This window comes from Colletotrichum godetiae, assembly GCF_030913485.1.
Source record: "Colletotrichum godetiae strain CBS 193.32 chromosome Unknown BDP55scaffold_1, whole genome shotgun sequence".
NCBI classification, from domain to species: Eukaryota; Fungi; Ascomycota; class Sordariomycetes; order Glomerellales; family Glomerellaceae; genus Colletotrichum; species Colletotrichum godetiae.
The window spans coordinates 1,031,129-1,057,152 of record NW_026851249.1 but is presented as its reverse complement, the minus strand read 5'-3'; the positions used below and the strand labels follow the sequence as shown (position 1 = coordinate 1,057,152).

Here is a 26,024-nt window from a genome sequence, read left to right as displayed (position 1 = left end):
GGGACAGGTTGACAGCAAACTCTGTTCCCCCAAAGTACCATTTCGCTTGCACCACACGTGTCTTAATTTACGAACCCAGTCAGTATTCTGTCTGTCAGCGTTTTGCCAAGAAGTGATACAACGTTGTACGCTGACATGGTGCAGATAATGCGAAGTTTAAAAACCAAATTCAACACCACTTCTAAACACGGACCAAATGTTCGTCTCGACGGAAAGCTCGGACATTACGACATGCAGATGGAGCAAATGCAAGTGACCAACATCATGAAATATATCGGATATCAAGTTAAAAAGAAGAGCCAAGCCACTATGCAACAACCAAGTATCTCATCACTCATTGTCATGGCCTCCGAGCCTGAATCATGTCCTTCTCGCAGTCAAAAGACTGAGGGCTGAGATATGTCACCACCCTCAATTGGCCCTTGGCCAAGGCGCATCCAACGTAGTAATGGCTACCGCAACGAGATGCCAGAGTTTTGCGTCCACTGAGAGACTCGTTAGCAACTGCAATCGATGTGTAGGTTGAGGGAGACTTACAAGATATCGCTCAAGGCTTGTTCGTAATTGTCCATCATTGAGTCCGACCGACGAGTAGAGAAGAAACTGCGAAGGCGGGCAAGGACATCTATATCATTCTTGCTAAAGTAGTTGGGGGAGATGTACACCTTTGGTGAGATTGCCTTACCACAACCGAGGGTGTAGTAGAAGCCCGGTGATGCACGTCCAGGGGCTTCATCATCGAGCACATCCGGTGCGTCCGCGAGGAAGGTCTTCCAAAAGTCCTTGAGGTCGTCAATTGCCTCACCCGACATGTCGAGCTTGCCTCCAAGGGTCAGGCAGTCCATCATGTACTCAAAGGTTGTGTGCTTTGCTCTGATGTAGACTTTGATGCGAGCATCTTTCGGCGCCAGGCAGTCGATGGCGAGAATGCCTGTCTCAAAGTTGTATTTCTTTGTGCCTTCCTTAAGGAAGTCTAAGAGTGGCTCGGCGCCGAGTGATAGGAATTGGTCGGTCGGGAGGCTGCGGATAGACTGCTCCACTAGCTCGAGGTTCGTGATGCCGAGCTCTTCGGCCTTAAGTCCTGGGTAGATGTAGATCTTCATGACAGGACCGCTCTTCTCGATGTCGAGGGCCACCACAGTGCCTGCCTTGGGTGTTGTCTCTTCGATGAAGCAGTCTACGGTCTTTGTCCGGGTGCCATGGGGCAGGATTTGTCTGGTGAAGTGATTGTACCACTCCAGATCCAGATTGGGAACCAGCTTTTGTTGTTGGAGCTTGAAGATCCAGTCATTTGTTGCGTGTCTGTTGAGAGGGTCTAGCTCTGTGCCGGCATGGAGGCCAATGGGCTCAAAGGAGTAGCGAACAACGGCTTGATTGTCGCGACCCCATTCCCAGCTGAAGTCGATGGGAGTAGAGTCTGGTGTACCCGGGCTTCTCCATCTTCTAACATTGCCGTGGCAGTCTGGTGAAGGGCCGAGTTCAGGAGCGACGAAAAGAGAGTAAAAGTTGAGTTCGCGGTACTGGTCTGCTGCGCTGTAGCCGGCGTACTTTAGGAGCTTGGAGAACATGCGTCCCGTCTTGTCCCACCAGAACTGAGAGTCATCGTCCCTGAACCTCAAGACGGAGTTCAGGAAGTCCCAGGGCTCATTGGACATGATCATTTCACCCATACTGAACGTTGTGCAGCGGCGCAGGACTTGGTAATCAGGGTAAACAAGAAGGTAAAGATCAAGAGCGAAGGCGGTTCACCAGAACTTGAACCCCTGGATGATCGAGCTGCTGTTATATCACATGCCGCGACAGGAACCCCGCGACAGCAGCCGCTGCAGTGGCTCCTCAGCTCCCAGATCTTTGCTATCTCATCGAATTCACCGTCGGGGTCTATCCGTAGGTGACGATTCTTGCCTAGCTCATTGGTTCATCTGATGCGGAGGTTGAGGCTGGGGTTCAAAGTCATCGACTCGTAGGATGACAAGGTAAATGTGTGGCATAGGCCTGTCAAGTTCCGTGATAGCTTGACCCGACCAGGGGATCCTGGACGATCCATGATGGCAACGCAGTTTTCAAGGTCGATGGTCGCCGGCTGGCTGTTGTTTGCCGGCGGGAGCCCTCCATGGAGCACAAAACTGAGTCAAGTCATGCTAAACACAAAGATGAATTACATAACAGTCACATACTACTCTGTGCCATCCGCGTATATATGGAGACGACATCTGGGATATCTGTTGGTCAGATTACGTCCCGGCCGAAGTAACTCCTGGTCTTCTTTTAATAGGGCCTATACGGATATGGATATGATAGAGAGACTGAGGCAAGGGGGGCTGATGATCTCGATACGGATACGTTCCCAGAGCACCGGTCCTTTACTCTAGTCTCTGCGTTATCCAAAGAGAATGGGACCCTAAACAGCCACTAAATGGCATACTTGGCCTCATGGCCATAAGGAATGCTCCGGCACCCAGGGATATGTATCGCTGGGTTGTCAAACGGTCGAAGTGGGGGTGAGATAAGCCAATCTGCTCGCTCAAAGTGCCTAAGTTATAGAGATGTCGCGAAACAGGTATATGTTATTTATAATCCATACTCGAAGCTAATCACAATTGATTATACGATGAGTATAGTCTGCTCCACACGCTATCTTTTTGACTACATGGCTTGGCACAATCGCTGGACGATTGCCTTGCCGTAAGCCTGCAGCTCGGATTGCAGTAATGCAATCTTGTCATTCTAGCTGAGGAAGACTCCACAAATCGAAGCTTTTTGGTATCTATCCATATCGGCACGATAAACCGGGCCCGGCACTCGGTCAAAGTATAATATATTAGCCAGGACTACCGACGAGTCAGGGCACACTCCACGATTACCCCAGAAGCCAAGATGAGCATCGACGTCGGCCTGCCAAGAAGGGAAGCAAGCTCAACTGCCCTTGGGCTCGTCCGCTCCCATTCTCGATGGCTCGGCCGTGGGGTTACTTTAATAGTGGGACATATCCACCGAAAGTTTAAGCATTGCTTAATAGGAAAAGATAAGTTCACAATTGGGCCGCGTACGATTTGTTTCCTTGATAGAGACCTGCCATCTGACTCGCGATGCGGGCGTAAAGTGATCCGATGAGTATCGCTATGCGTCATATCATCGAACAACCGCCCCCCCTTGGGGTCGCCATGCCGCCCTTTCCACATTCCGATCTACTCCTTGTATGAACCCCCGTGCTCTCTCCTGAGAGACTCGACTTGCCGCGTTACTCCTCTGATCCAATTGTTTCATCGACGACCCCTCGGAAGCAATACAACCAGCGGGGTCTTACAACCACGACCGACCAAAGCAGTCAAAATGGCGCTTTTGGGGCTTTTGGCTCTCGCAGTAGGTGTGGCCATGAGACGAGCAGAGATAGACCACTGATTCAGGGCACTTTGCAGGCATTCTTGGGGGTCGTGGCAAAGTGCTTTTACAATGCTTTCCTGCATCCACTCAGCCGTTACCCCGGTCCGAAGTTCGCCGGCGTGACGAGGGCGTACTACCTGTTCTTTGATGTTCGTGGAGTAAGCCACTGGAAGGTCAAGGAGTGGCACGAGAAGTACGGCAAAGTGGTCCGTATCGCCCCAGGCGAGCTGTCTTACACTTCCGGTCAGGCTTGGCAAACGGTTTATGGTACGTCCAGAGTGGCCATCATCGTCTTGGCATTTCGTTCATTAACGTAATACTCATGAAGGTTTTCCTAACAAGGAGGGCACTGGCAACTTTGAGAAAGATGCCCAGTGGTGGAACAAGAATGTCAACGGCGTCGAGAACATTCTCACGGCCGACGACGCCGGCCACAAGCGCATGCGCCGCCTCCAAAACCCTGCTTTCTCGGATAAAGCCCTCAAGGCCCAAGAATCCGTCATCACCGGCTATGTCAAGCTCCTCATCCACAAGCTCCATGGGCAGGCATCGAGCGGGAGCACTGATTCCGCGGCTGTCGTAGACATGAACTCGTGGTACAACTTTACCACTTTTGACATCATTGGCGATCTAGCCTTTGGCGAGCCCTTCTACTGCCTCCGCGATGCTAAGTGGCATTGGTGGCTGCATGCCGTCTTTGATATCTTCCAGGCTGGTACCTACCTCCGTGCTGCCCGTCGGTTCCCGTCGCCACTGTCCGAGATACTTCTGCTTCTCATTCCCCGCCGCCTCATCAAGACTAGAGTTGCTCAGTTCCAGTTTGGCGTTGAGCGTGTGAACCGCCGTCTCGAGCAAGAGACTGATCGTCCTGACTTCAGTAGGTTCAACCCACACAGGTAGTTCAATCAAGGCGACCCACTGACTAGATTTGCAGTGTACTACATCCTACAAGGCAGCGACGAGAAGGGCATGTCAACTGAGGAGATCTACGCGGCAGCCCAAGTCCTCATCGTCGCTGGCAGTGAGACCACGGCGACAGGTCTGACCGCGGCCACCTACCTCCTTTGCGAGAACCCGCAAACTCTGGCCAAGCTCACGTCAGAAATCCGCAGCACCTTTGAGAGCGAGGACGATATCACCATCCAGAGCACAGCTGGACTAATTTACCTGAACGCTTCCATCGAAGAGGCTCTTCGCCTGGGACCTCCTGGTCCCGGGACGTTTCCTCGTGTGGTGCCTGACGGCGGAAGAATGGTCTGTGGACAATTCGTTCCTGCTGGGTACTCGGTCGGTGTTCACCACCTAGCCGTCAACCGGTCGCCAATTCACTTCAGCAAGCACGACGAGTTTCACCCCGAGAGGTGGCTTGGGGACCCGGAGTACGAATCGGACCAGAAGTTGGCGGCTCAGCCTTTCTCATTCGGGCCAAGAAACTGTATCGGAAAGAAGTAAGGCCAAGACTCCCTCCACCCCCCCTCTTGAATATGGTTAACCAACCTTATAGTCTGGCTTATGCCGAGATCCGTACAATCATTGCCCGTGTTGTGTGGAACTTTGACATGAAGTTACACGCTGACAGCGCAGGCTGGCTAGGGAGGCAAAAGATGTTCACTACCTGGCACAAGACGGAGATGAAAGTTCATCTTTCCCCGCGGGCCAAGTCATCATAATCGATGCATTATCCAGTAGGTGGGGGCGGGGGCCTCTCTGAAATCTTTGTTTAGCGTTGGATCGGTTACTCGTCTACTGCGGCGCACCCACGTGTCAGCATGGCGCAAATGAAAACCAGTCAGAGGCCTCCTGAAATAGGATTTCGATATAACGAAACAAAGCAACTATTGTTCATGAACATCAGATATCTGGGGTTTCGATCAACTAATATGCTTCAGCTGCGTCATCACTCTCTACTACATCCGAGCTTTTATCGTCGAGGGCGACACTGTGACGTTGAGTACTTGAGGATCTCTCTCCTGAAGGATATCAAAGGACCCCAAAATGCGTTGCGTAAAGGGCCGCATTATAGTCGGAATTAAGCAATCCCGCAACTCCCACACACCTCCCACTTAATCTACAAGGCAGGGTTGTCTGTGCCCCTCAGCGAGACAGGGCTCTGGAGTGCTTCAGCGAAGGCTCGGGAATGAGCCGGACCCTCTAAGATCATCCCGAAGCCAAACAATTACGGGCCCCGCGAATAGGCTCCATGGTGATTGATTAAGTGGCACTCTAAGGTTATCAACCCAGAAGAAGATGACATGGGTCGTCGAGGTGTAGGTGGGGATGTGGAAGTGAAGCTTCGTAGGGTCGGCAGCACCCGAATTCAGACACAGCATGTCGCAATCGAGGGCGAGGCGGCGGTCGTAAAGATTCCCCGCGGCACAGATTCTTGCATGTTGTACAAACTTCCGCCTTTGTAACCTTCTATAGACAAGACTTAGGTTGGATTTGATACCGAAATGACAGGGGCCTCCGTCATCTCCCTTGGCCACGCCAACAATTCGCCCCAATACGAGCCAAGATGAGCCGCAATAGACCGCACAAGAGTCCGTCCCGCACCCCCAAAAGCCCAGCACTCTCTCGCCTTGTGCAACAACACGCCCCAATATGCCAGCACCACCAGCGCCTCGGGCCGCCTCTGGTCGAGCAGGCTGACGTATTCGGTGGGCACCCGGATCGACCACTCCTGCACCGTGCTGTATCTACGGCCTGCGGGTATCTCCGTGTTGCGGTGTATATTAAACATTAGCTGCAGATGCTCGACAGCCTCCCGACACGCTGCTTTGGACGCATCGTTGAGATCGGTCGTGTCAAAGAGGTGCAGCAGATGTTTACACTCGTCGCCTCTTTCGTAACGGTCTGGCCTGATTATCATGTTCTGCACGAAGCGGCTTCCGGCACCCAGGTGGGCGTCGAAGTGAGCTCGGAGTCTTTCCCATGAGCCCCCTACGATCGTACGGACACCTCGGTGAAGACCCATACAGTGGACTAGCTTATCCAGAATTACTGGAAAATCAGCAGGAACCGAGAAAGTGTCGAAGAGAACGTGTTGGCCAAGCCAGGTGGAGAACAGAAACACTGTTAGGAAGTCCTCATCAGATATCTCGCCGTTGGCCACGGTGAATTGTGAAAGGCCCCTTGTCTGCAGTCGAGTTGCTTCGCTCCTATAATATGTCTGATCCTCTCCTGGTAATGTGCTCTTATGCGCTGCAGCTATGGCTAGAAGCTCGTCCATGAGAAATGGCACCCGGAAAGCTTGTTTTAGCGACATTTGTTGGTACTTTTGTCGCGTAAGATTATCGCCGAACCCTTGGGTGTAGCCCAAGTTATGTTCGAAATGAAAGAGTAATTCCATATGCCGGAAATCGTATGGCTCTGTCGGCGCATGGCTATCACGACCATTCGAGTGTTCTGGAGTGACGGGCACCGCTGGGCTTGCTATTGATGTTACTGGGCTGGGACACTGGTACGAGAACGTGGATGATGATGGTATTGCTGCCTCGGTGTCGAGGTACGAGCATCTCCTAAGAGCAGTCGTGCAGTTGACGCATGCCGGCCGGGACTCGTCACACTTGACATGACGTTGCTTACACTCCTTGCACCCGAATCTTGACTTCCGATGGGGTGTCCGCTGGCGCATTCTGCGACGTGCTTCTGGTGACAGTCGTGCAAAGTGATGCAACTGGAGAATGAAGATGCCGATAATCTTCGAGGGGTTTTCGCTTCCGAAATTTTGCGCGAATATGGACCAAAAGCAGCTGGTCTCATGCAAAGATGCTAGGAAACCAGTGGCTTCACAAAGCAAGAGGGAAATCAATCTATCAATGACACTGGGAACACGCTCGGAAAGGGGACAAAGACTCCTTAAAAGTCTCGGTCCAGCCCCAAGACCCGCTAGCAAGCATATCCCTGGGTCACGCACTGTGCGACCCAGGGAGACATTTCCAGCTCACCCAGCTTCATTGAAAAAGTGCTACTGCATCGTTTCGATAAGAATGGAATCACTGCAGAACGGCGATTTTTTGAGAAAGAATGTCGAAGGTGGTCAGAGATCTTATACTCAATTGTGCTACGGATAGCTTTGGTAGGACTTCGAAGAAACCGTCTCGTGGACGCGTTGTCAACCGTACGGAATTTGAAATACGCGTATGTCGTGAGTTGACGGCGAGGTCTCGTAATGCTCGTATGGACTCCGAGTCGAATGGATGGTTCATCTGATTATCGGCCAAACTCAAAGTGACGCCCCGTGGACGGATGATAAGAGCCGATTTGGTACATACTGACAATCTGATGCTGCAACTGCCTAAATGTGTTTGCTTCGAGAATTCAGGCATCGCTTCATGAGACTAATAACATGCCTTCGTTAGCTATGTCTTCCACAGTTTGAAAATATAAGACCGTCACTGGGTGACACGCCTCGAAGAAGCTTCATCGCCCACCTTAGCGTCCGTCGTATTTATCCCTGCACGTATTGTAAAGTGAGCGATTGGACAAAAGTAAGCAGTGCGAACCCGAACCAATTGCGGCCTTTTAAGTACGGGGTGTCCACAATGTGGGTGCGCACTAGAACAATCCGAGAAGATGATTTTCATTGTCCTCATCTGTCCGTGGTCTTATTTCCGCCCACTTCTCATCACAAACCCGAGTTGATCGCTGGCAAATTATTCTATTCCTTCCCATCTCTCTGACACGACCAACAACGTTTCTCTCTGAGCATCTCTACTATGTACTAGCAGGTCTAAACCTCTTCTGTTCAGAGAGCTTTAGTCCCAAATTAGAGTGGTCACCCACACGCACCAAAAAAAGCCAGTACCAGCGTCGTAACACAATATTGAAGCCTATTTCAAAATTACAACAAAACAATGGACGATCTGGGAATCGAACCCAGGACCTACCGCATGCTAAGCGGTCATTATACCACTAAACCAATCGCCCAGTTGGATGATCTAGCCCGGACTTGAACCGGAGACCTTCAGTGAACAGTGAGATGATCGTGTGACCAATTCGAAATGTTAGACTGACGTGATAACCAACTACACCACCAGACCATATGAGGTTGTTGAAGATGTTGGCGGGAAATTGTTCTAGTGTGGTTGCAATGGAGGCGCGATGAGCCCTGGTGGAGTTGATAGCTCGACTTGCAGACGGAGCTCCGCACGGGAGACCACCGAGTCCACAGGTGCCGGCCCGGCATTCAATACCTAGTCCGAACGGATAGCGCCGGCTGGAGAAAGCCTTTGCAGTGTAGTGTAACGATAGGCTGTGAAGAATCCCCCTTCGCTCTCTTGTCCGGGTGTTTAAGTTCTCTTTCCTGCTTCTCGCCGAGTTCCAGAGGAGCCAGCGAAACGTATGCCAGTCGGTACCAGCTGAACATCCAGCTCCCTGATTATCTAAGCAAATGCCATGGGGTCGCTCTTTCGGCGTTTCGCGCTCTCAGCCCGCCGGCCTATCACGCAACTTTCAGAAGTGAACCACCGAATCTCATCAGTTCATCTTACCTTTCGCTCGCATCTCACGGCTCCAATGTCCAGCGCTCAAGCAAACGAGACAACGTCGCTCTTGCCATCGCGAACCAATCACTACGACACTACCGCCGAAGAAGAAGAGACAATGAGCAGCCAGGCCTTTTGGAGAGTCGGAGCAATCTTCGGCGCCACCGCCGTCGGCCTCGGAGCCTTCGGAGCCCACGGCCTGAAGAACCGTATCTCTGATCCCGCAAAGATTGCCAGCTGGTCCACCGCCGCTCACTACCAGGTGAGTTGCTCTCGCATTGCCTCACCTAACCTACACCATTGATCAGTAGCTTACCTTGGAAAATCCGTTAGCTTGTCCACTCTGTTGCCATTCTCATCGCCCGATCCAACCCCATCGCCGCCGGTCTTTTCACGGCGGGCGCGACCATGTTCAGCGGTAGCATCTACGCACTCATCCTCAACCCCGACCTCAAGTTCCTCGGCCCCGTCACCCCGATTGGTGGTCTTGCCCTGATTGCTGGCTGGCTTGCTTTGGCTTTCACAAAGGGCCGCGTTCGATTCTGAGCCTGAGCGCTAGTAAATGAGACCAGGTCCATTACCGTGCACTCATTCTTCATCGCCCACAGAGAGGCAACGAACTTCATTTATGTACTACTACCTGTATCATAGACACCTCAGCTACTGCGCGCCCTTTGAATGAACACCCACTCTTCCAGACACCTGGCCGTCACCATGTCTGTTACAAACTTTCCTTACTCTAAGGATGGCCGAGGTGGGTCCACCTGCCTTTCGTGGATCACGTCTATGTCAGCTACGAGCCTCTCTCGTATAGAGATTCCAACAGAATGTAAACGGGTGCGAAGACCATCGATCGTTCATGCATGGTTGCTGGGCGCCCTTGCATGGAGAGGGGTGCTGTCAGCTTACCATAACTCATCGGACCAAGAGCCGCGGGGGTAATACCGCGTCACTGTCAGCCCTACGTGATATCAAGGACAGGCTGTGTCTCACTTTGAACAAGGAGGAACTTTCGTTCAGCTCTCGCTAGGCGTCTGACTAAAGTGAGTTGGATAAATCATACCCAAAGCAGTCTCACGAGGTTGATTCTCGGCATAGGTGCCTTTCTACATCGAGCATACCTGACATTCAACCCTGCTGAACGAGGAGGCTTAGGCATGGGCAATTGGCTAATCGTACTCAGGTGATATTTTCCGCCACCAAAATGGTAATTTGTGGATGATGGGGTCCGAGAAAGGGATCAGATATGTCCCGTTTGGTCTCAATGGCACTCACCTTGCTGAGGAAGGGATCAGCATTTGACAAAGTCGCCTCTCAATCAAACAACCTTCAAAATGTATAAGAAGGCGTAGAAATGAGAAGACCTAAAACGATGGCCACAAAAGCCATCTTTCTCAGCTCATCCTCAATTTCTCTCCCTCAGAAGCAACAAACATGACCAATCATCAAACCTCACGCCCCAAGACCATGCGTGCCGTGGTCTGGGAAGGCAAACCCTATGAGATGGCTGTCAAAGCGGACATTCCGGTTCCACATCTCAAGGAGCCCGAAGACGCCATTGTCCGCATCACCACATCCGCCATCTGCGGCACCGACTTACACGTCTACCATGGCATTATGTCCAGCGCCGAGGTACCCTACCCCGTAGGCCATGAGGCCATGGGAATTGTCGAGGAAGTAGGCGACGCCGTCGACAATCTGCAAGTCGGTGATCGCGTTGTCGTCTTCGGTCTGCCCGAGGACGGCGTCATCGACACTGACAACCAGATCTTCCCTCAGCTCGCTGGATTTGGTCTTGGCAAAGATTTTGGCGACCTAGGAGGTCTTCAAGGTGAATATTTGTCATCAATCACTACAAGTATTACTCGGAAAACAGAAGAGAAAGCTGACCTTACCCTAGCCGAGTACGTCCGGGTACCCTTCGCAGACAGCTCCCTCATTAAGATCCCCAAGAAGCTTTCCGACAAGGAGTGGCTCTTTCTCAGCGACATCTTCCCCACCGCATGGGAAGGACTAAGCTGGTCGGGCTTCCAGCCAGGTGACTCCGTCGCTGTCTTTGGCGGCGGTCCCGTAGGCCTGCTCTGCGCCTACAGCGCCATCATCCGCGGCGCGAGTCTCGTCTACGTCGTAGACCACGTCCCCCAGCGTCTCGCCAAAGCCGCCAGCATCGGCGCCGTCCCCATCAACTTCACAAGGGGTGGCGCCTCGGCCTCAGAGCAGATCCTAGCCCTCAGGCCCGGCGGTGTGAACCGTAGCGTCGACTGCTGCGGTCAGGAGTGCGTCAATGCCGAGTTGAAGCCGCAGCAGGACTACATCCTGCGTGAGGCCATCGCTGTCACATCTGTCGGCGGCGGAATCGGGATCCCGGGTGTCTACTGGGCTCAAGAGAAAAGTGCAGGTGCACCTAACGCGGAGAGGATGAAGAAGAACCTAAGTCTGCCGATGAGTGACTTTTGGATCAAGGCTCTCACGATGAAGAGTGGCACAGTTCAGGGGCAGCCGACATTTGCTGCGCTGGTGAAACTGGTTGAGAGCGGACAAGCGAGACCTGGTTTTATTGCTACGGCGGAATATGACCTCGACGATGCTCCCAAGGCGTACAAGAGGTTTGATAAGAGGCTTGAGGTCAAGGTCTTGTTCCGCGGCGCTGGCAAGGAGGGAAGAGACGACTACGAGTGGGACGAGGAGGTGGAGTCGAAGAATCTCAGTGAGGAGGGAGCCGGAACTCGGTGAGCATTCTATCTAAACAGAGTGTGAAAGCGGATCTAATGAAAAGATAGATCGTCCGGGAGGTCCAAGAGAGCTAGACTACATTGAATGTAGCCTCCCTCCGACGAGCTGAGTTGGCTCGGTGGAAGCTATTGGGGAGTTCCATGTATTTCTCATTGCTGATGTAACATAACATCATCTGGGAAAGACACTGGGGGTTCGTGCGGGTCACTTGACGAACTACAATCAAAAACACGTTTCGGTATTGGTTACAGCCCCTTATCGGTAGCTGGTCTCCTCAATCTTCAAAGCGGCTGTGAAGATTAAGAGCTCAGAGAGCATGTCCGAAGGAGGACTTTCTACAAAGACCACGCTTTGCGCGAGGCGAGAGGAAGATGTGGCAGACTCCTCTATATCCGCAGCCTGTTCTGTCTCCGCTGCAGAATGACACTGGAGTACTTGGTTCTCGGGTGGAATGTTGACTCCGAAAACCTAGTTATGTATCATATCCTACGCGAAGGGAAGCTTACTCTTTGCCCACACCACGAACAGTCTCTGGGGAATATATCTGGGGAGGTATCTATAAAAATGCTGTACTCGGGTGACTATTATATTCAACTACTTGAATGTCAGATCTGCGCCCCTGTACTCAAGACTGGTGGCGAATAGCCCCGGGTATTTACACGATCCCTGGGTCCTGGTCGCACATTTTCACCAAATGCTTTCAGCCACCTTCAATGGTAGCACGACGGAAACTTCCGATCTATAAGATCAGTTGAGGAGAGGTGCTCACCAAAGAGCGTCTTCTGCAATCTCTGCGTGAGCTACAGCCGCTCAGCCATTTGTTATGCCCTCACGTGGCTTTCGATGATCCCTTGCTCATGCGGCCCTTCGAACGAGGATACTGTATCTGCTTCCAAAACCCATCCGACGCGGGCAGAGTTTGGCACTGGCACAAGCCAGAGATCTTTAAAGCTTGCAGGTGCTACGCGTGTCGTAATCATTCCAAGCCCGATTTGATGGGCAGATTCATGGCCGGCGGCAATGGCTGTGAACATCTCGTCACATGCCCATGCTGCCCAACGATTTATGAATGAATTTTGGATGGGCGTCAAGTCTTATTGCATAAGAAGCAGTTCTTTTTAGATACTTTCCTTTTGGAGATCAGCAAAAATCATTTCGGAATCCAACCAAAGCTTGATCAATTGAGTCTTCAGAATTGGATCAGGTGTCTTGACCCTGAGACGTTCCATGGCGATGAAGCCTCACGGTTTGAGTTGTTTTGTGCACGGGAAAGATGCTCGAACGCTGTGCCAGAGAAGTGGAAACGGGACGGAATATTTCGGGACAGTAGCACGGACTACACGCAGGAAAAGAATTAAATGTGCATGGTATGAACTGACTTACTCTATTTCTCATGCAACTTCAACGCACGCCAAACAAACAGCCCCCTGAACTACATGTACATTTCTGACCGTTCAACTAAAGGCGGGCTTCTGATCAGCGCCCTTGACGTCGACCAAGTACGAAACCCGATCCTTGCAGTAAAACTCAACAGCAGGCTTTCCCTCCAAGCTCGCCTTTCCCTCGTCGAGTCCACCAGCCTTGACACACGTGACGTCGGCCATTAAGTCCAGCTCGGTGTACAGGCTAGACCCGCAGTTGGAGCAGAAGAAGTGCCTGTTGTTCTTGCCCGAGTCACCAGTGATGTCGTAGAACTTGGGCTCACCTAGATTCTCACGTTTGAGTGCATGTTCGGAGAAGAATTGGGAGGAAGAGATGTTATACCTTGAGTGACCTTGAAAGATGCACGGGGGACAACGGCGTTGGAGGTGAAGGCCGAACCACTCCACTGCGTTTGATCAGCGATTAACTCGATGAGAGTTATATTGTTGGGCCTTACCTTTTGGCAATCTGTACAATGGCACAGCGCGGTGACTTGAGGGTCCTCTGCTTCTTATCAGCTTGGTTCACAAGCTGTCGCAATTATCTAGTTCAGCTTACCAGCACTCTCGTACTTGATCGCCTTGCACATGCAGCTTCCCTTCAGACCCATTTTGTGCAATTAAGTATGGAAATACTAATCAGTAAACAAGTGATCAGAGTGTAGAAACAAGGTGTAAAAGACGTAGCGAAATAGAGATGTTTGGAATAGGCTGACTTTATCCATTTGGGATGAGGGGGAACGTACAGTACAGACGTCCGATCGCCATTTTTATACGTGTTTGAGAGTTTCGGCTAGCGTTAGTGCCGGCAACAAGGAAGCTGGGCTTCTCCTCTTACTCCTCCTCCCTGTCTGTCATGATAGATGTGCGGGGTTAGTTTGCTGGTTAAGGTAAGCACGGTAAGGTAATAGGCGCCGTGGGGATATGGAAATGTATAGACCCTTTTCTTTTGATCGACGTTTGCTAACTTGCTCCATGTGTCGGCCTCTTGATTAGATCTCCGCGGGGTCGTTGGGTCATTGGGCGAATCAAAGCACTCAGGATTTCTCCAGTTTGCCTGGTTTGCTGACAGAGCGCCGCGGGATGCGGAAATGACGTTGTCAATGCAAGGGCGCAAAAGATCCAGGTATTCACCCTGGATCTGGTCTGCCCACCAAAGGTTACCAGAACCTGGAATTTTGCTGCTGCAGAACTACTGGTTTGCTCTGATAATCAATCACTGGATGAAGCAGAATGTGGTGGCGCTGGGGCTAGAGGGCCGGCGCAGTGCCAAGAACTATCGGTGTTCTCTTTGTCAACCCCCAACTCCAGTGTGCGGAAGTCAAACATCCGCAATTGCGATAGCAGTTTTTGGAGTGGGCGAAAAAGATAAGCAGAGAGCCAAGCGAGCAAGTGGGTGACAAAATAGGAATCGGGATATCTGTCATCGCACGGCTAGCTGCTTTCTTATCACCACTATCATTATTGTGAACAGCATGCCACGCTTTCTAAAGGGTATTTTGCAAGGAATACGTAGCAAATAAAATGAATGATAACAGTAGCAGCAGTAATAGTAACAATATTAGTGATGATCACAAATAGGTAGGAGAACTAAAGGAAAGGTATGGAGCGGCAGATTATGGCATCACCCACTTGGCAAATCACAAGAGAAAACTCGGGGAAACTGATTTCATCCTTAACTGTAGTAAGGTAACTAACTAGCAGTACTACTAGGTGATGCGCCTTTTGTGCAACACGGCAAGTTCAAGCCCGATGTCCTGTAAGATGCCGTAGAGTTTCTAACTTCGTCGCTGAAGCGCGACGAGGAAACGACATTTCTTAGTCCTTCAACCCTGGCGGAAGAAGCTGGAACCCATAGCGTTTTCTGCATGTGTTCAGCCCGGGCAGCCAACCTTGCTGGGGGCTTTTTGGCTGACTTGTCGATGATTAACCGATCTATGTCCCCAACGGATTCTTGGAGAGGACATCGAAGGTAAGAACCTCACTCGTGCCGGATATGATACGTAGACCAAGGGCCGTTGACTGTCGAGGTTGGCCCCAAGCGTGATGTGAAGGTCTAAGTGGTATTGCTGGACCACTTCTCGATGACTTTTCTGATAACGGCGCTTCCTGGCAGACAATCCCTTCAACTACAGCTAACGTCGTAACGTCGTTTTTTGGACAGGCTTTGGGGTTCATCATTCCAAAAGCGCGGCCCCCGAGAGAATATAGGTGGACGATTCGACAAGGCGTCGGCGTGATGCCTCACTAACAGAGGTGAGAAGACTTAAGCGCTCAATAGATTTCTCCATTTTGATGTTGGGTTGAGTGGGATTTTCTCGAGTGACAGTCTCTAGAGAAAGACTGGAGACGGATGTAGTGACGCCATTTAGCAGTTGAGAGGATATATTCCCCCATTACTGTGGTACCGGCGTCATGATGGTTTATGGAGTTAAGTTCTCTAGGCGCCTTGTTATCGAGGAAACCAAGATTCAATTTCTTGTCAGCCATAAGTACGAAAATACAACTAAGATCCTTATACAACATGCTATGATATTGGCTCACAAATGGTACCTCAAGGTCAAACTCCGTACTCAAACAGCCCACGTCTATCTCCGTCATCCTGATCTTTCATCCGCTGTGATTTTCTACGAGAACAAGGACCAGGGCCGAAACCTCAAGGGATTGTACGACCCAGACCTCATCGCACCAAAAATATTTACCCATGCTGGATATCAAATCGACCCGCGCGTCCATGTCCAAAAATTCGCATCAGAAGCAAATCCAATAGCGGGTATGAAGTGAAATAATAGGCTCGTAATTATGGATGTAAAATGTATCACCCGTGGTATCTTTTCCGTCCAGTCATTACAAATACAGGCCCCTGATTCAGAGGGCGTAATTCTCAGTATGCAAGTAAATCTCCTCGAGCATATCGTCACCCCATATCGCTGCCTGAAGCCGGGCGACCGTGTTGGCTACACCAACACGCATGGCCGGAGGCCCACACACAAACACCGCCGTCCGCCTGCCGAGGATGCCTCTTCCATCAGCACCACCCGTCGCCCATTCTTTCAACATGTATCCCAAGTCCGGCCGGCCGTACTCGACGCTCCAGCCACCGTCGATCTGATGGGGCACAGGGAAGGCAAATCGCATCAGACTCTTTTGAAACTCCGTTGGCGTCTCCGGGAAGCCAAAGTCAAAGCCTGAAGGCGGGCCGAATGTGCTGGTGGGTCGGGTTTGACCTGCGCTCGGGAGGTTGGTGGTTCTCAAATGAGCCAGCTCGGGAGGTCGTATTGGCACATCTGAGTTTCGCGGGCTGGTGTCGGGGACCTTCCTTGGGGAGGCAGGAGCGTAATTAAAGTGCGGCACTTCGCCTTTGGTGTTGATGGGAGGAAAATGGAACTCGCGCTTTTTGGAATCTCTATCTTCTTCGTCGTCGTCGTCGTATTCGCGACCCTCGAGCTTGCGTAATGACTCTTCCTGGGCAGAGAAGCGATTAGAGAGCGGCGGTCCTGGGGGTGGAGGAGGATATTGATGGGGTTGTAAATATTTCTGTTGCGGCAGGGCGGTGATTCTATCCTCCTGCTCGGCGCGGAGTTCCTGCTCTCGGTCAGGATCACCTTGAGCAACAGACTGTATGAGAGCTGAATTGCGCTTGGAAGCGATCCCTGCCACGAAGCCATCCAGTTTGTCATGAAACATGTGACTCAGGGCCCTTGGAGCAGGACGTTCGTGACCTTCCATCATCATGGCCCGGTTGCGTACTGCTGAAGTGACGAAGAACTTGCAAGTCACGCTTTCTGGCGGTGCAGACTCGCGACAGATTCTGAGCTCTTCACGGAACCAGTCCATGGCCTCAAGACGTTTGAGGGCCCAAACCACTACCACCTTCCGCGTAATGGCTTTTCCATCACGCATGCGCTTGATTAAGTTGAGTAATTGCGACATCAATGCAGTAATACCGCTCCCGCCTGCAATTAGAATGCAGGTGTCGAAGGCTGCGAGATCTCTTCGCATGCCACCGTAGGGCCCGTCCAAAAAGGCGCGATATGTGTGGAATGGCCCTTTCTCGATAGCCATGTCGAGGACCTTTCGCGTGAAGCCACCATAAGGCTTGAAAACCAGCACGCAATCACGGTACTGCTCGCCGTACTCGGAAGGGAAATCCTCACTGCAAAGCGATGAGATGGTGAAAGGATGATTGTCGAAGAAGGCGACTCCTGGCATGCGGAGGTAAACATATTGGCCAGGCTTCCACCTCATCTGTGTTGGAATCGTAATCTTGATGGCGTTCTCAGCGAGGAGGCTAATGGCTGCTTCGTCACCGACCATGAAGCTCAAACGCCATGGTCTTGTCCAGTTGAGATTGATGAGGCGAATGGCATAACAGAGTACCCAGATCCCGACTGTTGCCCAGAGATAGTCCCAAGAAGCAAGGTAATTCTTGGTGTGCCAAAACAAGAGCCCAACATACACCATGCCAACAGGCACATGCAGCATGACAAAGAGCTCGTATGCGATTCGGCGGATGAAGGGCAGAGATGCGACGCAAAGCCAGACGAGAGGCACAAGACAGGCTATACCAGTACCGTAGATGACGCCGCTGCCGCCAGGGAATAGACGGGAGAACACATCCATGCCGCCGTCATCCCACACCGGTTGAACATAAAATGGGATGGTGTGTACGAGCGACAGAAACAGACAGAGGTAACCTGCCCACCTATGGAAGACATTGAGGCGCTCCGGTCCAATGCCAATAAGGATGGACAACACATTTGCCTTCATGCTGGTGACGATGATCCAAGGTGTCAGGGCGACAGCGATCATTCCGGCTCGAATAGCAACGGGTGGTGAACCGAATTGAATACTCTGCCAGTATAGCGGTTGCTGGAGAAAGCAGTAAAGCGCCACGAAAGCCAAGGCGATGAGACCGCAGGTAACTACGGCGAGCGAGGAGAATGTGAATCGGTGGCTTCCCCAAACAAAGTCGGGAATTGGCCGGTAAAAGACCCAGCGGAAGAGGGCCAAGGTATCGTTGACGAAGCCAACCGAGGAGAAGTGAGCCCTAGGTTTGAATTGCTTCTCACCCAGCCCTTCAGAGTCGGGGAAGAAATGTTGTGCTTGTCCTGTATGTACGGCGTGCGCGTAGTCGGGATCAGTGTTGTAGAGGTTGGCATAGTATTCCTCCACTTCCTGCTTGTAGATAGCTTGGCGGATTTTGTCCTGCCAAAAGTGCCAAGATCGCATCAACAGAACTGTTCCCATGAGGGCCAGCGCAAAGTAAGTCCAACCCATTCCATATTTTCCAGACTTGGCCCAAGGATCTACTGTCAAGGCCTCAATTAAGCCGGGCGGGCTGTCGGGTTTGGGGGTGATGGCGATCCGCTTAGCTAGTTGCGCTGCCGTTTTGGTGGCAGCATCTGCCAGGTCACGGATACGAGTAGCCATTGCTCCAAGGCGATGAAGTCCGATTTATGCTGCGCGATAAGGCGACTGCGCGCGGAGGTGGACAGTTATGTCGACATACGGTGCAGTTTAAGAAAATTGAATGGCTGAGAGTCGTCGAGATAGCAAGATACCTGCGCCTCGCTGGTCGGTTGATTGTTGTGCCAGCTTACGAGGCTCGGATTGTTGCGCAATGTGCCCCAGATACCTTGGAAGCGGGGCCAAAAGGAGTAGGTTCGATAAAATGTGATGCTATGCTTTGGCGGAGTAACGAGTGACCGGTAAGAAGACAAACGAGAGCGCGGCAAAGCGCGGGTTGGGGGCGCCACCAGGGGATATATGGAGGTGAGATCGGAGACGCTCCGAGGCGGATAGGTCCCAGTGGTTTGATTCTGGGGTGTGGGCAGCGTGATGAGCACACCTCAGTTATCGACAGTCTCGTCACGTTGCCTACAGATTCGGTCGGGAAGCGGATTCAGTTGAGCGTGGTGACATGTGTAAAGATGGAGGATATGTGATAGGGCGGCGAATTTTCCATGTGGAGGGGGTCGGATGGGCTGCGGCCTCGATGGGGTCGTGCAATGAAAGGCCAGATGAGGGATGAAGGGCTTCTCTGGGTCGGATAGCAGAGTGTGAATGGCACGAGGCCCAGCGGCTGACCGTACTTTAATATTGGCTGGCCGCGATTCTGGTCGTTCCCCGCGGGCGGATGTCACACAATGCAGGCCGGTGCGTGGGCGCTAGAGGTGTGGATGCGATGCAGGAGCAAGCTGCAAGCTCTTGGGTAAAGGTACGGCCGTTTGCTCGGCAGACAACGACTATTGAAGATGAAGACCAGGGATGGCAAGCGGGATGGATGCGTTGGTTCCGGGCGCCATGAGTGTGATCGGCGGGAGGTAAGATGTCCAGATTGCTAACGTCGCCGCAGCGCTAGTTTTTGTCGATTTCGGTCTTCAAGCACCTGAACGAGGGTGGTTGTAGGCAGCTGTATAAACAGAGGACGACTTCGGATTCCAGTCGAGGTAACGTCCTTTGTGAAGGGGTGTGTGTACCCGGAGATTGTCAATCGAGAAACGTAAGCGGCAGTTGCGGCATACCCCAGCGTGGAAGATGCGATTGCTGACGGTCGCAACTGTGCTTCAGTGACCTCTGGAACTGGGTTTTGTTGGTTCAGTCATGCAAAGAGATGATGGGATCATGGGAAGGGCCGGAATGCGTACCACTCATCTTTGACCAACTGTCATTGGAGCAACGCCGGTATGACGGGAGAGCATTCTGAAGTGCGACCAGGTCATCGAGTTGACCGCCGAAGGAAACATTGGGATGGAATTGACCAACAGCTGGCAAAGGTGACCAAGAAGCTGCAAGGCGAGGGCCTGCAGAAGCTGCATGGGTCGGCACACATGGTGGACAGGTGCATATTGGGGGCGGTTGAAGTTCTTGGTGGCGGTCGAATAGCAGAGTGAGAAGAGGATGTGACGGGCAAAGAAGTGGTTGACAACTTTGACAGAATGGCCGAAGGAGGACGACGAGGGACGGCGGGGACGGTCGAAAAAGGCGGGAGACCCCCCGGCGTTGCAACGTGATTCGCAGATTTGGGAGAGGGAGAGCTCCAGTGGGGTTACTTTCCCGTTCGGACCCCGGCCACTACGGGCGGTAATTCGGTGGCTTTGGTTGGCTGAGATGTTGATTTATTACCCACTATGCGCGTTTGTGTGCCCCTCCTTGCGCTAGTCACACCGCGGTACGTATCGGCCAGGGCCAACCACGCCCCGTCGCCCGCAGCTTCCAGGTTCTTTCCCATTGACTTTTGGTTGGTTGGTAGTTGGGTCTTGCCTGATGAAGCTTTCCGGCCCTAGCTTCCGCCGCATTCCGTCCAACACCACCCGACTGGACCTGCCCTGAACGAATGTTTGGCAACTGCACCTCACTCTATCCGTCCCTTTAACCACCTCATATGGTTTACTCCGTACGGAGTACTTCTTTGACAACAAGCTTTCCGTTGGTTTCCGTTGGATGAACAGTTGTTTTCTCTGCTGCATCAAATCCTTTGTTCACTCACCGGCTGGTACCTGAGTTCTGCAATGCACCACATTCCGCCGAGAACAAAAACCTCCAACCTGCAACCCCTTTACTGTGCCCGTTCCAACGTCGCCGGCATAAGGCATGGTCAACTGTACAGAGTACTGGTCCAAGAACTCTTTCCCCCCTCTCTCTGCTACTATTGCGGCATTTCATGATGGCAGTCGAGTCTTTACCCGAGTCAAAGCATACAGTATGTATTTATCCAGATCTGGAAGTCCAGATTGCCATGCATCCCAAACAGGCGAAAGCAACAGAATTCGACCCTGTCGCCCAGAACCGCCAACCGCCAATAGTCTTTCCCGAGGTGTGACGAATCTCCTTGAATCCCTGGTCCCAATAGATTGGGCCGCCAACAAAAATGTCCACCTTCGATGGCTGGTTGGCGACTGCTAACATGTATCCCATCATTCGAATCCACGATCATACGGATACGGTCGGGCACTTTGTTCTCATGCATGAACTTTCCAAGATAATGCTCAAGATGCAGATACCATGCAAGCACATCATTCCTCGTCACCAACCGCCAAGAAGCAAACAGATGTCGAGATGTGATAGCCGTCTACGCCGTTCAAGTTCCAACATTTCTGTCTCAGCTGCCTATGGTTCAGAACGCAAGCAAACATCCCAGCTACTAGCCTGGTCTCCCGCCCGTCCCGGCCCTACCGAGCTGATCTTCGCTCTTCCTTGGTGCCAAAACGGTTCGATCGACTCAGGTGGCCCCCGACTCGCCCAGTCCCTTCTCACATGACTTCACAAGGACGACATGAACTGGAGCAGTGTTTGTAGCCTGCCACTTTCTGTAGTGGCACCACCGCAGAGACCACTGTCGAACCTTATCGTCATGTTCCAAGATACAATATCCTCACAACGCTTCCGGTCCTCTCAACTACTCGAAGCATGATCCTCTCCTCTTGCTCATCAACAAAGTCCACCATCCGTTGTGCTGGGATTGAGCTTGACCCACAGCCCGGGATCGTCCCGGCCAGGCACAGTATCTAACCACATCTCCAGCTTGTGACGGAAATCATCGAATTCCACGCTACAGGGAAGTCTGGCGTTGAGTAGCATGAACAATTCCTGTCGAACATTCTTTGCTAGCTCACAATACGTGAAAACATCGCCTATGGGCAGGGGGCTTTTCTGCAATAGGCCCATGCTGAGCTCGCTTTGTAGCGCAGGCATGCACCGCCGGCCGTGTTGACACTCGAAGGCTGGGATGACCACCCCTTGGAAGTCTGGGAGATCTCTCACATCAAACACCCTCCTTCTGAGCAAAGCTACCAAGTGGAATAATTGGGTAAGCCGCTCTGCTGTCAAGCTGTGTTCAAGTGTCCCATGCCCCACGGGAATACACAGCCAACGTAGCGATGGGGGAAGAGCATTGATCAGCCACAAGCTTCTCCCCGTGTCCGGTAAGTTGACCACCTCGAGGTTCTGGCATCTTCTCGCCATCTCTCTTAACTCTTGAATGTGATGACTGTAAAACCGACTCCAGTCTACCGCCCAGAGAGCCCTTGTGCGCTCCATTATGGCTTGCAGGAGCACGTCGGTCTCTGCGGCGCCCTCGCCGCCCGTCAGGCCAATTGACACCTCTCGCAGCTTTTGACAAACCGACACAATGCGACGAAGCGTCCACCCATCGTCGTCATCACCGCAAGCTGCAAAGCGCTGTAAGCCCAGGTTTCTGACGCCGGACCAATCCACGGCAGACAACGCTTCATCATTGCTACTGAAGAAATTAAGATGGACTGTCTCGCGCCGCGGTGCTAATTCCAGCAGACGTCTCGCGCCGCTGACATCGGAGTACGGGTCTTCTTCACGCATAGTACCTACGTTCCCCATGTGTTCTGGTGAAGCCAAATGTCCGTAAGCGCATCGTAGCGCGTCGGAAATCCCATGCCACCTTTGGAGAGAGATTTCAAGAGCCGTTCAATATTGATTCCGAGCTCCAACGTGTGAATATTGCGAACCTGCAGTAGGACCATCATCGCCAAGACCCGAGTTCGTTGGAAACCGGGCTGCAGCCAACTGTCTGTCACCTGCAGTCCCAAATGCTCCGCGAGAGTTTGCAGGAACACCATCTCCGACTTCCCTGAGCGCCGGCCCATCCTCGTTCCGGGGCCGACTGGACTCCCTTTGTTTGGCATCAGTAAAGAGAGACTACACCATCAGCGGTTGTCACAGACGGCTTGCCCACCGGTGGAGGATGGCATACAGCTCGAGGTCGGGAGGCTGCTGCACGGAGAAGCAGAGGTGTCGGAACAGCAGGGGCTGTGTGACTTCATGTAGCACTCGGCAGGTCTGCGAGACGTTCCTCAGTACCTGCTCACCCTCCCGTGAGAGACGGAATTGCGGCACTTCAATATGTCTTCAGGTACGGTCTGGAACGGCGGTAAAGGGTTCGAAGATATGACGCAGGATCTCAATGGGCAGGTTGTCGAGACTATACTTCTCCTCCATTTTGTTTTATCGCGTTCGAATCGACCTCGACGTTATTCGGGTGACTTTGCTATAGGTCGGAGGCGAGGAGAGTAGACAGCTGCCGATAGTAATTGAACACAAGTCTTTGATATGAGGCTCCTCGAAGACAACTATCTAAGTCAACCCAATCCCCTCTATTGTTGAGCGTTCTGAAACAGTGGCTTTGCATCTTCTAACCCAGTGTTTTTCGTCTCCAGAAATTACCCAAGGTCTAATGGTAGAATCTCCAGTACGGATGATTCTCCATTTGTCCATCCTCATCATAATCAATCACCACATCTTGAGGCGGTTTCCCAAACTCGCGATCGCGCCTCCTATTCTCTCTGATATTCATCACGGTCACGAAAGCAGCACCAATGCCAGTCCAACACGTCGCCGCAAACAACGTCCAGAACCCTTTCTTATAACTCGGTCCATCATTCGAAGGGAAAAGATACCCCGTCGCGATGCCCATCGTACTCCCAAAAGACTGAAACAACCCCGTCGCGATCCCTTTCTTGATATCTCCGCAGCAATTACTCGTAATATTGCCCACACTCAACGTGACACCAGACAAGATCCCAGACAAAATCAGAAAAGTCGCGCCGTATCTCGCACTCGCAGCCGTGTGCGGCAACATAGCAAGCAGCAAATCGCCAACAGCAGCAACAACAGAACACCCCACCAACAGCCCCGAACACGATTTAACCCGATCACTCGCCCAACCGACAACAAACACCATGACAAACGCAACACAATACGGCGGCGCTGTCATCAACTGCGCCTTGACGTTGTCATACCCAAATGTCGCCACAATAATCGGCGTAAACGTCGCAATAGTGTACGTCTGCAGCACCTGGCCCATGTAAATCGCGATATTCACCCACAGCCGCCAGTCCTCCGTCAGCTGCGTCGCCGTCGTGCGCCAGTGGACTTTTCCGTGCGTGCGGTTGCCGTCACGCATCATGCGCCAGGTGGCGACGTCGCGCTCGCGCGGGGTGAGCCAGCGCGTGTTGTGCGGGCGGTCGGGCAGAACCCAGATACAGGCTACGCCGAAGACGATTGTGACGAGGCCTTCGATGATGAAGAGGGCTTGCCAGTGCTTTATGAGAGGGTTGGAGATGTTGGAGACACCGTAGGCTACCCAGCCGCCGAAGGCGCCTGCGAGGGGGGTTGCTGAGAGGTAGACGCTGATGCGACGGCCCCATTCCTTGGTGATGTTACGTCAGGAATTGGGAGGGCCAAGAGGGTATAGAGGGGGGAACTTACGGCTCTGGGATAGAGTACGGTCGTCAGGTACGGCGCCCCGGAGATGAAGGCAGCCTCAAAGATGCCGAGGAAGAATCGAATGGCAAATATGCCACTGGGACCGCCGGCAACGGCTTGCAGCGTCGCAAAGACACCCCAGATGATCTGCGAATCCCGTGAGCTTTCGTTCATGTATCATTCCTTTTGCGCATCAGACTTACCATCGCCGTAGCAAGATACACCGAAGGCCTGATATACCTCATCCCAATATTCGTAAACAGGTCAGAAATCGCCGTCCCGACAAAGAACATGCTCACGGCGAGAGAAAAGTCTCTGCTCGTGAAACCGAGATCTTCCTTGATCCCCATCAGTGCCGCGTTGCCCAGCGCCCCGCGGTCCAGCCAGGTGAACATGTAGAGGATGAGTAGGAAAGGGGGCAATCGCATATCGATCTTTCTCCGTACGCGTTTCTCTTCCTCTGGTGTCACGGGAGGATCGAGGTTGTTCATCCGCGCTACGATGTCTTCGTCTCCGTGGACCTCGAGGGGCGCCTCTGAGTGCGATCCACCGATTTCTTCATCGTTGACTGAGCCATTCTTGCTGAGGACTTTGACATCCCCTGCTCTCATTTCCTCCGCCATTATGATTTGTGTTAAACACTAGTTGGGTTTCTGGAGCCAAAGGGAGGTTGGAGGACCCAGATCACAGCTATTTGGGAGCGATTGTCGTATTTCCAAGCGTTGTGGATAATACATCAATGACTTCTTCGTTGGTGGTAAGGTAACGTAATGCGTCGTCAATATCGGTAGTGACAAGCTTTAGTTTCATCCCAAATAGAGTCCATGTCGTCAACTCTTTTCCGTCCAGCCGCCCGGCGTGCAGAGTTTCTCAACCCCTCCCTCGCAGGGCGGCCTGTCCCGCGCGTATAAACACCCGAGCTCCCCCAACCGTTCCCCCGCACGCGAGACCGAAAAGCGGCATACCAAAGTGAGCGAGTTGCATAAGGTGAAGCTTGATTCGCACCGATAAAGCATGTCTGTGAGTTGTTCCACGAGTATTATTTGGCTACGGTGCCGATCCTTCTTTGCTATCAAATTCTCACGTGCAAAGAGCGGGATGGGAAAGGGACGGCGTCGGGATTCAAGGGACTCTTCCGATTTGCTCAACGGTTTGAGCTCCAACGGGAACCAATAGCCCGTCACCCGTCTAGCAAAATAGAAGAAGCGGCCTCGGAGCATGATACAATCTGCAAGCTCTCGGCTACTAAATTTTACGGTTCAGCTTTGCCGATCAATGGGCAAGAGCCTTCCCCAGGCCCCTCCAAATGGAAAGATCTCAAGTCTAGTCTCAGAGGACATTTCTTTCGCAGAAAGGAAACAGTAATACAGTCCCCATTCCCTGGAGACAAGTTGATGTGAGGTGAAGGTAATTATAGAGCATGATGGAGTTGAACAAAAGCCTGCTGCCTGCCATACCCATGTGCGAACAAATTAAGTTCGCAAGCGCTTGCCCTGTCGTGTACGAATGGAGACTCAAAATCGACAAATCAACGATTCGATGTCGTACTCGGCGTTTTAGAGGCCTGCCACACACTGAGATTGTTAAACATTATCAATTCATCCTCACAATGCCGCCATTTTTGTCTTTTGCTCACTATACGTCCCCGGCTCGGGATGACCGATGAACAAGACGTGCTCGGCGATGCCATGCCAGTCTGACGGGAATTGTAACCCCCGATCCTCAGCACGATACCAATACCCATCCAAAATGTGGGTTA

The 26,024-nt window shown here is 52.2% G+C and overlaps 9 protein-coding genes and 2 non-coding genes across 11 annotated transcripts; 3 read left to right on the top strand and 8 right to left on the bottom strand.

Moving 5' to 3' along the window:
* Positions 1 to 12: 12 nt before the first annotated feature.
* Positions 13 to 1,820, bottom strand: BDP55DRAFT_569755 (aromatic prenyltransferase). Its single transcript, XM_060570739.1, has 3 exons — positions 538 to 1,820; positions 145 to 485; positions 13 to 78 (listed from the first exon to the last, which is right to left on the bottom strand). The coding sequence occupies exons 1-2, from the start codon at positions 1,668 to 1,670 to the stop codon at positions 341 to 343; spliced, it is 1,278 nt and encodes a 425-aa protein (XP_060436902.1). The 5' UTR covers positions 1,671 to 1,820; the 3' UTR covers positions 13 to 78; positions 145 to 340.
* Positions 1,821 to 3,333: 1,513 nt separating this feature from the next.
* BDP55DRAFT_762776 (cytochrome P450) lies at positions 3,334 to 5,182 on the top strand (the record flags this gene model as incomplete). Its single annotated transcript, XM_060580892.1, has 5 exons — positions 3,334 to 3,363; positions 3,420 to 3,651; positions 3,713 to 4,261; positions 4,319 to 4,832; positions 4,889 to 5,182. 5 exons carry the CDS (start codon positions 3,334 to 3,336, stop codon positions 5,052 to 5,054), a joined length of 1,491 nt encoding a protein of 496 aa, XP_060436901.1. The 3' UTR covers positions 5,055 to 5,182.
* A 633-nt stretch (positions 5,183 to 5,815) lies between these two features.
* Positions 5,816 to 7,372, bottom strand: BDP55DRAFT_597838 (Upc2 protein; the record flags this gene model as incomplete). Its single annotated transcript, XM_060571014.1, has 2 exons — positions 6,216 to 7,372; positions 5,816 to 6,074 (listed from the first exon to the last, which is right to left on the bottom strand). Exons 1-2 carry the CDS (start codon positions 7,016 to 7,018, stop codon positions 5,816 to 5,818), a joined length of 1,062 nt encoding a protein of 353 aa, XP_060436900.1. The 5' UTR covers positions 7,019 to 7,372.
* Positions 7,373 to 8,241: 869 nt separating this feature from the next.
* On the bottom strand, positions 8,242 to 8,313 carry BDP55DRAFT_t5. The gene has a single exon. It is a non-coding gene; the product is annotated as a tRNA-Ala (tRNA).
* A 7-nt stretch (positions 8,314 to 8,320) lies between these two features.
* Positions 8,321 to 8,426, bottom strand: BDP55DRAFT_t4. The gene has a single exon. It is a non-coding gene; the product is annotated as a tRNA-Val (tRNA).
* A 562-nt stretch (positions 8,427 to 8,988) lies between these two features.
* Positions 8,989 to 9,416, top strand: BDP55DRAFT_538832 (uncharacterized protein; the record flags this gene model as incomplete). The annotated part of the gene is made up of 2 exons (XM_060567982.1): positions 8,989 to 9,132; positions 9,204 to 9,416. The coding sequence occupies 2 exons, from the start codon at positions 8,989 to 8,991 to the stop codon at positions 9,414 to 9,416; spliced, it is 357 nt and encodes a 118-aa protein (XP_060436899.1).
* A 659-nt stretch (positions 9,417 to 10,075) lies between these two features.
* Positions 10,076 to 11,855, top strand: BDP55DRAFT_11088 (alcohol dehydrogenase GroES-like domain-containing protein). The gene is made up of 3 exons (XM_060565385.1): positions 10,076 to 10,701; positions 10,771 to 11,599; positions 11,651 to 11,855. Exons 1-3 carry the CDS (start codon positions 10,305 to 10,307, stop codon positions 11,685 to 11,687), a joined length of 1,263 nt encoding a protein of 420 aa, XP_060436898.1. The 5' UTR covers positions 10,076 to 10,304; the 3' UTR covers positions 11,688 to 11,855.
* Positions 11,856 to 12,935: 1,080 nt separating this feature from the next.
* BDP55DRAFT_640628 (glutathione-dependent formaldehyde-activating enzyme) lies at positions 12,936 to 13,778 on the bottom strand. The gene is made up of 4 exons (XM_060573350.1): positions 13,584 to 13,778; positions 13,483 to 13,529; positions 13,368 to 13,431; positions 12,936 to 13,308 (listed from the first exon to the last, which is right to left on the bottom strand). Exons 1-4 carry the CDS (start codon positions 13,633 to 13,635, stop codon positions 13,058 to 13,060), a joined length of 414 nt encoding a protein of 137 aa, XP_060436897.1. The 5' UTR covers positions 13,636 to 13,778; the 3' UTR covers positions 12,936 to 13,057.
* Positions 13,779 to 15,892: 2,114 nt separating this feature from the next.
* On the bottom strand, positions 15,893 to 18,457 carry BDP55DRAFT_538398 (ferric reductase like transmembrane component; the record flags this gene model as incomplete). The annotated part of the gene is made up of 1 exon (XM_060567940.1): positions 15,893 to 18,457. One exon carries the CDS (start codon positions 18,455 to 18,457, stop codon positions 15,893 to 15,895), a length of 2,565 nt encoding a protein of 854 aa, XP_060436896.1.
* Positions 18,458 to 21,372: 2,915 nt separating this feature from the next.
* BDP55DRAFT_10889 (uncharacterized protein) lies at positions 21,373 to 22,563 on the bottom strand. The gene has a single exon (XM_060565364.1). It carries the CDS (start codon positions 22,379 to 22,381, stop codon positions 21,458 to 21,460), a length of 924 nt encoding a protein of 307 aa, XP_060436895.1. The 5' UTR covers positions 22,382 to 22,563; the 3' UTR covers positions 21,373 to 21,457.
* A 668-nt stretch (positions 22,564 to 23,231) lies between these two features.
* On the bottom strand, positions 23,232 to 24,876 carry BDP55DRAFT_538787 (major facilitator superfamily transporter; the record flags this gene model as incomplete). Its single annotated transcript, XM_060567977.1, has 3 exons — positions 23,232 to 24,209; positions 24,269 to 24,412; positions 24,469 to 24,876. 3 exons carry the CDS (start codon positions 24,874 to 24,876, stop codon positions 23,232 to 23,234), a joined length of 1,530 nt encoding a protein of 509 aa, XP_060436894.1.
* Between the last annotated feature and the right edge of the window lie 1,148 nt (positions 24,877 to 26,024).

Excerpts from the sequence above, each read along its gene's own strand:
- BDP55DRAFT_569755 (XM_060570739.1), bottom strand. The coding sequence starts at position 1,670 with ATGGGTGAAATGATCATGTCCAATGAGCCCTGGGACTTCCTGAACTCC. Across the intron at positions 486-537 it reads CAAGCCTTGAGCGATATCTT|TGGACGCAAAACTCTGGCAT; the intron begins GTAAGTCTCCCT and ends CGAGTCTCTCAG.
- BDP55DRAFT_11088 (XM_060565385.1), top strand. The coding sequence starts at position 10,305 with ATGACCAATCATCAAACCTCACGCCCCAAGACCATGCGTGCCGTGGTC. Across the intron at positions 10,702-10,770 it reads CGACCTAGGAGGTCTTCAAG|CCGAGTACGTCCGGGTACCC; the intron begins GTGAATATTTGT and ends ACCTTACCCTAG. Across the intron at positions 11,600-11,650 it reads GAGGAGGGAGCCGGAACTCG|ATCGTCCGGGAGGTCCAAGA; the intron begins GTGAGCATTCTA and ends ATGAAAAGATAG.
- BDP55DRAFT_640628 (XM_060573350.1), bottom strand. The coding sequence starts at position 13,635 with ATGGGTCTGAAGGGAAGCTGCATGTGCAAGGCGATCAAGTACGAGAGT. Across the intron at positions 13,432-13,482 it reads ATTGTACAGATTGCCAAAAG|TGGAGTGGTTCGGCCTTCAC; the intron begins GTAAGGCCCAAC and ends GATCAAACGCAG. Across the intron at positions 13,309-13,367 it reads ATCTTTCAAGGTCACTCAAG|GTGAGCCCAAGTTCTACGAC; the intron begins GTATAACATCTC and ends GTGAGAATCTAG.
- BDP55DRAFT_10889 (XM_060565364.1), bottom strand. The coding sequence starts at position 22,381 with ATGGGGAACGTAGGTACTATGCGTGAAGAAGACCCGTACTCCGATGTC.